This window comes from Sphaeroforma arctica, assembly GCF_001186125.1.
Source record: "Sphaeroforma arctica JP610 unplaced genomic scaffold supercont1.204, whole genome shotgun sequence".
In the NCBI taxonomy this organism is placed as follows: Eukaryota; class Ichthyosporea; order Ichthyophonida; genus Sphaeroforma; species Sphaeroforma arctica.
In genome coordinates this window covers 66915-76753 of record NW_014040354.1, presented here as the reverse complement: position 1 = coordinate 76753, position 9839 = coordinate 66915, and the positions used below count along the sequence as shown (strand labels likewise).

Below are 9839 nucleotides of genomic sequence, written 5' to 3'. Positions count from 1 at the left end.
CATAATATATATATATGTATATATATATATAGACATATCTATTGTACATAAATTACAAACGTGAAAGAGTTACCCGCTCGGACCACAGTAGCCCTGAGCACCACGAGTAGACCAGCGTCTTCAGACTTGGGCAGTCGCTGGATGGTGTAACACTTAGGAACTTCGTTCAGGCGCACTCGCATATGCTCTTTTATGATCTGTGTGAGATGTGTTGGACGACAAAGTAAACAAATTGATATTAAAGTGCTATCGGTAGCCGGTTTTCACGGAGATGTCTATGCGAAGTGCGTAGTCTGGTAAGGGAGATCCGTTGCGGTTGCCATATCATTGGGAAGTATAGAGTGTAGGTACAGGGGGTGCCAAAGACCGGTCATGTATCATACAATTAATGGGCAGTAGCAGCCACTAGACCCACACATACACACCAACAGGGACTGCATGTAGCCGCACTAACAAGCAGCGTTGCTTAGAAATTAGAAGAACAGGCAATCTCGTAATTAAGATCGAGTCTGGCCGCATGCCAAATTTGATTACTGCAACATGAGTGGTATAATTTGCCGCAGTAGCCGGGACAGATATATAAAGTTGATTCCTGAAGTTATATCGCTGCAAGGCTGTGGTTTTAGTAGCACCAGGCGTAGGTTACTTTATCACCAGAACACCCGTAGACAGATACCATCAACAAATACTACTCTCCATTCTAATTGGGGTCGAAGTAGTCGGGACAAAATTGGAGCTGTCCAGAATAAGCTTTCGATCAGAAAATGAATTCAATGTACATGCATATGTGATAGATCACGTCCAACATACATACAATGTATATAATTACATATGTATATATGTGATAGGTCACGTTTAACATGCATACGATGTATAAAAATACATATGTATATAAGTGATAAATCACATTTAAAATAGATACGATGTATATAATCACATATGTACAAATGTGATAGATCACGTTTAACATACATACGATGTATATAAATACATATGTATATATGTGATAGGTCACGTTTAACATACATACGATGTATATAATTAAATATGTATATATGTGATAGGTCACGTTTAACATACATACGATGTATATAATTACATATGTATATATGTAATAAATCACGTGCAACATACATACGATGGATACAATCACATATGTATATATGTGATAGATCACGTTTAACATACATACGATGTATATAATCATGTGTACATATGTGATAAATCACGTGCAACATACATACGATTCATACAATCACATACGTATGTGTACGTCGTATGCATGTTGGATGTGATCTATCGCATATGTATGTATACCATCACACGAACAAATAACGGTGGGTTTTGCATTTATGCGCTGTCAAGGTCTTGTTTGCGATTGGGTCTGTGTATCGCCTCAGCCATAGCAACATTAGCGTAGCAATTCTAACTAACGGATACTGGTGATCAGCATAGTTTCGAACTGTCTAGAATGGACCAAGTACACAACGCAATAAAGGCACGTCCACACACATACATAGCAACGTACCATGCTTTCTTTCAGGGGGTGTGTGTTGTAGATCTCCAGGGCCACCTCTTTAGCCGCTATGTCGAACAAGGGCAGCAGCTTCAATGGATAGTGCGGCAGCATGCGGAAGAGAATGAACTTCTCTTCACTAATATCGGTGTACCTGTTATTTGTATATAGAGTAAAACTTTATTCTGGCTTGTTTATTGATTTTTTTTGTGTAGGGAATGAACTTCTCTTCACTAATATCGGTGTACCTGTTATTTGTAAATAGGATAAAACTTTATTTTGGCTTGTTTATTGATTGTATTCGTGTACCTAATATTTGTATATAGAAAAAGGTTGTATTCTGCCTTGTAAATTGATTGTATCTGTGCACCTGTTATCTGTATATAAGGTGGGTTTGTATTTTTGCTTGCATATTGATTGTATCTGTGTATTTGTCGATTTCTATAGAGGGTAGGTTTGTATCTGTGTACCTGTATTTATATATAAGTATATCCGTATTTTGGCTTATTTGTTGATCTCATACGTACACGAGCATCTACCTACAAATACAGCCACACATATTGGCTAACCGACAAGTGAATCTGCATGTTTACGAAACTAATTGTGTGCATGACAAGATATTTAGCTACACATGTTTCTATACGAACGTTTCCACACTCCTTTGTGTCGCTACATGCATGTGCGAGTCAGAGACCTTCAGGAGTACGAATGGATCTTATATCCGAATAAACAATATCAGTACTTAAAAAACACACACAAACAGGAGAACTACAATATGATGTACCACATGCATACTACAATTACACACACAGGTATAAACAGAAGAACTACAATATTATGTACAGCATACATATTACAACTACACACACAAGAATCTAGGTAGTGATCAGAAAGTTTTAGGATATTGGCGTTTTATACAGATGTAGTATCATACCGGGCAGATCATAGCTAAACTGGGAAACTATAAAACGGGGCACTAAATGTCCATTATCGGTCCATTAATATATTGAGTAGCAGATTAGGTCCTTTGTCTCGTATACTGTTTGCGAAATCATTCCATATTTGGTGTACATGATGATACATACTTAAGTTTCTCTGAGCAGTTCATATGGATATGAAAGTTAGACGACATACATGACTTGTAGTGCGAAGTTGCGAGATTCGTCCCTGTGCAGCAGAATCGATTCAATGGCATCGCTATACTCCTTCCGAAGGACTTGCGCAAACAGATCTGTAAATCGAACAGTGAGGTAGAAGATACATGGGCAAGTGTAATCAGCAGCGATTAAGCTACGCCTGTGAGTGGTGATGCCAATAAACGTTTCCTGTAGTACAAATTGTGTGTGTGGGTGTGTATACATGTATGTTTATGTATATGTAGTATATCACCTTACACAATACATAATGGGGTGAGTGTCGAGCATGCTTTAGCCTTACCATCCACGATGCCCCGATAGATATACACAGAAGTGTGATTTGCATCCAAAGAATAGATAGTGTACAGTAAGGCGAGACGTTCTTTTGCATACACACCACGAGTATGAAATAAAATAAAACTAGATAGAAATAAAAAACACAACTGGCGAACTAGTTTATAGCCACAAAAGGTTGTTGACTTTACGAAGCTATGATCCAGCTTGCAATACCATTCCGTAGAATGCCAGTATGTCGCAACACACAAACACACTACATACTTGAGTATATCTCACCAGATGACAGGCGGTACACATGCGCATATACGACAACCAAACAGACTGCGCACACATAGAGTAGTCAACATTAAGTATAAGTGGCATCACAATCGGTCGGTTTTGTATTAGCTTAGACTGTTAGCGTAGCCAGAAGACACCCACCTATAAAGAACTTATCAGCGTATTCGTCTACTTTGGGCACCGGAACTGCCGCAGGGATGTTCACGTTTTCGTCGTCGGCATACGGATAGCTCATACTTGCATATGCTCACGTTTGTACGTAATACTTAGAACTGTAATAGGTGACGATAGTATTGTTTACTGCGATGGTGGGTTATATAACATCTGCAGATCGAGACGAATAGTTATGTAGTGACTATCAGAATAGTCTACAGTCTTAACGTGTGCTTATTTTTAGTTTGCTTTCGACAAGCACTACGCATGAGGTCGTGTCAATGTACCATGCCATCTATGAACACGTAAGAGATGACCATACACATGGTATGCCATCTCATATCAGTTCCCATACATAACATACACACACATTGTCTATTGTTATAACATAGCTATCTAGTATGCATATACTGTGCACCGTTCATTGTCGTATCATACATAGTTATGTAGTATATATGTATGTATGTACATACGATATAGGTCTTAAAATACGCTATCGACCTCTGACTTTTGAGACTTAAAGCGTTTAGTCGTTAACATACTTTAAAAAATAGGAACTAAGTTTCGAGAGGGTGTCTGAGGGGTTTGGCGGGCTTTTGATAGCCAATGGAAACGCTTGAATGTATTTTTTCAAGAAATTCCTATGGAGTTGATGAGAAATACGTTAAATTCATACTGACCGCACGGCCCACAAAGGCAAACACGCCAACACGATACTTCGAAAGTCAGTGACACGAAAGTGATGCATGTGTAAATAATATGATTTATGTAATTATAGATGTATATATATATAACACAAATGTATATTTATTTGCATACACATATACATATATACATACTTAAGTATGTATATACATAGCATATAGTTAGCTTCAATATCGTCGAGCGTTTACAAGTCAAGTAGGTGCGAGGGCTGGGGTCTCCACGGGGTTGGTTGAATTGAGGCTAACTTGTGCGATTAACATGGATGGTTAATGAGGTAGTTGCTACAAGTAAATCCTTTTCAATAAGACAGGAAGCTACATATATACTGAAATCAAGAGCTGAGATTATACAGTTCAAATCTCTACCCGATACGCACTCACGGCTTGATATCTCAGAACTATTAGCTAGCCAATATGGACCAGCTTGTACCTCGGGATGTGCGTGTGCGCTTACTTGGGATAGTAAACAATACACACATCAAACAGTGGCACATAGTCGATACACAGCTGTACAACACAATAAGCACGCTTGCAGCGTCTATCTATGCAGATGTTGTTTCTCCTCATATCGCACACAGTACATCAGCTCACGAGCCTCAGAATATAAATACACGCGATAGCCAAAACGGCAGCGCTACACCACGATCGCAGTATGTAACTCAACTGTATCAGGGGGGACGAGGCACAGATGCAGTGATTAACGTACGCGTGTCCTTGTCGATGGATGGCTACTTGCTGCCACCTTATCAGCCGACTACGTTACTACGTGACGGTGATTTGGTGCAGTTTGATATCGTGCAATTGCAGGGGCAACCTCACGAGCGAGACACACAACTACTAGGCACAGCAGATACAGAAGCAGACACACACACACAAACGCTCCATACGATCAAAGGCCCGAGAATTTCAGCGCAACACAATACCTCACAGAACAAAGAGTGTACACCTGGGCTTCAATTGGCACTCTCTACACTCATCCCTTCATTGGCTGTTGCGAGTATTGGGCATGCAATGAGCGGAAGTGGCTCACAAAGCATAGACACACATGACAGTACCACCGTAGATAGTGAACTATTAGCTGGAGGTGATCAAGCGGATGCGTTGGAGAAGCTAAAGGGCAAACGCAAAAGGGGTCGCAAAAGGACAAAGTCAAACACGGCTAGCACTCATACCGCTGATATGCCCTTAGCAGAAGGAACAAAGGCACTTACCAATGGAACTACTACACCACACGTACGTAGTCCTGTTGAACAAAGTATAGAGCAGGGAGTAAGTGCGGTTGATATGGTTATGAATGTGGTCAGTAGTACGATAAACCATACAGAAGGCGAGGGTACAATTGACACAGAAGGAGGGAATACCGATGCGACTACCAACGAGGCCAGTGCTGGTACAGAAACGGCTGGGGACAACCCTACAGCAGGTGCTAAGAAGAGTCGAAGACGAAGCAGGAAGTCGAAGAAAGCCAGCAAAGCAGTTGACGGGGATGAAGCGGCGAGTATTGGCGAGAGTGCTGCGGTTGGTAGTGAGATGAAGGATGATGCGATACCAAAAAGTAAACAATTGGAGGTAGCCACGAGTACTTCTGTTGAGCTGTTTGATACAGAGAAGAAAGATAAAGCGAGCAAGGGTGTGTGTAGTACTGCTGCAGTGCCTGGTGTAGATGTGGCAGTGAGTAGTGTAGAAGCGACGGAGTGTAATAGCGAGGGGACGCAGGAGAAGAAGTCCAAGAAGCGGAAACGCAGCAGTAAGAGAAGTCACAAGACCAAGAAGGCACGACCCGAAGCCACAGAGGATACTCTGGCAAGCGATCAACCAGCGATTAACACATCCAACGAGACGGGAGCGAATCAGAACACACAACACGATATAGACATGCGTGGGTCTGATGAAGCGCCCCACACACGCTTCACGGCAGCAACACAGGGCGTATCTAGTAATAAGGAGGTCGCTGTAACTACGAAGGAGGTTGGGTTGGAGGGAAGCATGTCCAGTGATACAAGCAAAGAAAACACGCAGTACTCGTCATTGCGTTCGAGCAAAGGGACGATCGGTGGGGTGAGCGGTACGGTGATCCCGGTTGTGACTACGGAAATACCGGTATCGACAGCAGCAACAAGTAGGGGTGGGGTATGGGATAACACTGCTGATGCTGGTGAGAGTGGTGTGCATAAGAAGCCGAGAGTCGTCTACGACAAACTGCCTGCATTAGAAGGAAAACCACGCAAAGGGGATGTTTTGGTGTTCAAGGTGTGTATGTGTGTGTACAAAATGAGGACAATTTGTGGGTGCTTGTGGAGGTTGGTATTTTGTAGTTGTTGTGTGGTCTGCGTGCTTTAGTGGAGTGAAAAGGCTGAATGTGTGTGAAAGGGATACGTATTTTCTAGAGGTGCGTAGTAGGTGTTTTTGGGTGAAAGGTGTGTGCGGTTGTTGCCAGAGTAAGTGCCTTATGCATGTGTCATTAAATGCGTATGGGAGATGGTGCTAGTGCGTGTGTAAGTTCTATTTACTTCATATATTGGGGCTAATTTAGTGTATATATTATAGCGCTTTATTGGCGATGGGGATGTGTAAGCAAAATCATCATTATCTTTGATACATAAATATCCACATGGGACTGTTCGTGCACACTACTGTCTGTACAGCTATATAATCTACTGATGCTGGAGTACAAGGTATTCGCATACACCTGCCTCGACTTAGCGTACTTGCCCTTTGTATTTGTTAGCCACCTGTTGAATGCTTGCTTAAAACCACACGCAACGACGTTTCGGGATGTTTTGAGTACGAATGTTCACTGTGTAATATAACCTTTGTTTCTCAGCACCTATGTGATACCTGAACTAGACCATGACCGTAGGGTGTCGATCATTTGTTGCTGTGTTGAATACATAGGTTTTGTCTTCACCTTATTCACACTAGGTATGTTGACGTAATCGTCTCTATTCTTTAATATGTCCGACCTCGATCTCGCTTACACGGATCTGGTGTATTGAAGCTTATTCATTTTGGGAACGGGATGTGCTCGATATAAGTACATGAATTATATGTGTTTTAGTTCAAGTATGAAATATCTTTGCGCATTCTGTAGAACGTGCTTCTACATTACGTTGTATCGTGCTCATTGGTCCGATCGGCAATGTGTTAGTTTGAAAATGCTCATGCTTCGTGTATAGATGCACACCTATAGATACCATCCACTCATAGGAATTCGATCGAATAGCTGACACCTTTGCGCCTGTTTCCACACACAGATGATGGAGATGGATGCTAACTATTGTCCAGGACTATCCAAATTCAAGGTAAAGTTTATATCTCACAGCATTGAAAAGATTCACGTTGGGGTTCTCCCAATTGTGCCTCTACGTTTATTTCTCCATTGACATCTTTAATTCGAATGTGAAGTTTTCACTTCAAATTCATATGCATGCATCGCAATGGAGTGTTGGATCTGGAAGACACTAGGTGCCGCATTTCCGTGTCGCAATACGCAATGTTATGTGCACAAAAAGTCATGTACGCCCGTAGTGCAGCCTGTACATAGGTCACATACTCTACTACAGTTCAAGTTTGTAAAGGGTAGAGGGATCGAACAATCTAACTTGGTCTCACACCTCTTTATTTCATCTACCCTCAGGAGGGAACAGTATCCGAATACGATGTTGCCAGCGATACAGCAGTGCTGAAGTTGCGTAACCATGGCAACAAGAACAAGCACATTAACCCGTATGCCGACCCCGACAATTGGTACTACCACTCCGATGAACCAAGAGATCGATTTGACATGGGTGACGAGTTTGCTGTTGATGGTGTTGTGGAAGGCATGGAAGATGAGGTATGTCACACGTAGCCTGATATGCGCGGAGATTGTATTTGTGGTGATATGCCTCTTTATGTAGTGTTGTGGCGGTGTATGTATACATGCATACATGTATGTATGTATACATGCATATATGTATGTATGTATACATGTATATATGTATGTATGTATGGTTGTGCGTTTGTTGATCGATGTGGAATGCACTAAGGATTCGTATATGTGATAAGCGCAGAGGTTCTGAGTGGAGGTTGCAATCTGTTGCTGTGTATGTATGTGTGATGCTCTGTTGCTGTATGCCATTATACTGGCGTATGTGTTAATAGCCCTGTGGCAAGCGTGTAGGTTGAGGTGTGGCTGGCTGGAGGGCCAATATGACTTGTAGATTAGATATCGTATGCGTGCGGTTGTGGGTGTCTGTGTTTATGTGTACAGTTCAACACATCTTATCTGCTCAAATACATATGCGGATGTCTTTGAGCTATCGTTACTTCTCAACACTATCTGCCAACATCCAGCGCAATCGATTCAATTGGAACGTTTGTACCTAAATTAAATACTTCGTTTTGATTTAGCACTGAATAACGGGTTTTCGCCAATTTTTTTCCATCCCTTTCTACGCATTTTTGTATTGCAAAATTTACACAGCGCACTTGAAACAATGCATGCAAATTTGGATGTCTCGAGATTTTCGAGCACAATATAAATTGGTGTAGCGCAACACATCCACTTTGAAGATCTCCGAGGCCTGCTCATACAGCCCACGCCAATGTTAAGATAAAAATGTATTTGTATGATGTTCTCATACAGCCCACACCAATGTTAAGACTTATATGTATTTGTGTAATGTTTTCATCCCGTCACAGATTATAACCACGATGGCCGCTCTAATGGATGTGCGGCTCATCTCGTGACGCACTCACCCTCGATGTACCACAAGGGAAATCACACTCTACTGACTGGTAATCATGAGAAGCTCAATGTCGCAACTAGGGGTGTTACACTGTAGTAAGCCGAGGATGGGAGTACCCACCGTCTTTGACCTGCCAACAGAAGACAAAGACACTATACTCCCCAGTACAAACAACCGAGAGTATGACACTAGCAAATCTAAATGCGAGACTTGTAGCGTCCCTAACTTATGGCTGTCAGCCCAAACGTACGAGATCAGAAGACGTCAACCTAAGCTTTGAATCCGCAAGTGCTGTACTCGCAGGACTGCTATCCATATTCACCTTAGGTTTAAGGTTTGCTTACCCACTCTCGAGGCTCACCTGGTTCGACAAAAGTAAAGCCGAAGAACGGACTTGCCGGGGACCCAAACACTGATCAATCGGGATTTAGTCGCACCATTTGTGCACCCATAATTCAGACTCGAATTGTGATGTTCTATAGCTACTACGCAGATAGGCGCTACGGACAAGGGGTTATATAGTCTATAAGTTGAGCTCGATTCGGCGATAAGTTGAGGTCTGTTCATTTTAACCGGCACGTCTAAGCCGCCATTGTATGTCACCATGCATGTTGTACCACAGCAGAGAAGGTGCAGGCAAGGTGAGGTATCGCAATTGTATACCAGTTTGTCATGAGAGTTGCAATACATACCTGCAGGTTTCTGAAGGTGAGGTATCGCAATTGTATACCAGTTTGTCATGAGGGTTGCAATACACACCTGCAGGTTTCCCAGCGCACCCAGGTTGCTATGGTATGTGTAAATCGTATGTTTTGTGCGCGATATAGATGATATTCAGAAAGTCTGCACAAGTAACCATATAACCCCCCCCCCCCCATAGATCGGGCCGTCTTCGGTAACATTAAAGGGGAGTCCCTACATACGTGAAGTACTGCTTACTTTTGCCCTAAACGGATATACAACAATACAAAATCGTACATTCCTCATACCCCTAACTAAACATTTGATGGTGTTCTTGTAGAAA

The 9839-nt window shown here is 42.1% G+C and overlaps 2 protein-coding genes across 2 annotated transcripts; one reads left to right on the top strand and one right to left on the bottom strand.

Moving 5' to 3' along the window:
* Window positions 1-38: 38 nt before the first annotated feature.
* Window positions 39-3812, bottom strand: SARC_03844 (hypothetical protein; the record flags this gene model as incomplete). Its single annotated transcript, XM_014302356.1, has 4 exons — window positions 3370-3812; window positions 2651-2747; window positions 1529-1670; window positions 39-197 (listed from the first exon to the last, which is right to left on the bottom strand). Exons 1-4 carry the CDS (start codon window positions 3461-3463, stop codon window positions 39-41), a joined length of 492 nt encoding a protein of 163 aa, XP_014157831.1. The 5' UTR covers window positions 3464-3812.
* Window positions 3813-4474: 662 nt separating this feature from the next.
* On the top strand, window positions 4475-9476 carry SARC_03843 (hypothetical protein). The gene is made up of 4 exons (XM_014302355.1): window positions 4475-6335; window positions 7340-7387; window positions 7723-7920; window positions 8769-9476. Exons 1-4 carry the CDS (start codon window positions 4500-4502, stop codon window positions 8814-8816), a joined length of 2130 nt encoding a protein of 709 aa, XP_014157830.1. The 5' UTR covers window positions 4475-4499; the 3' UTR covers window positions 8817-9476.
* Window positions 9477-9839: the final 363 nt, after the last annotated feature.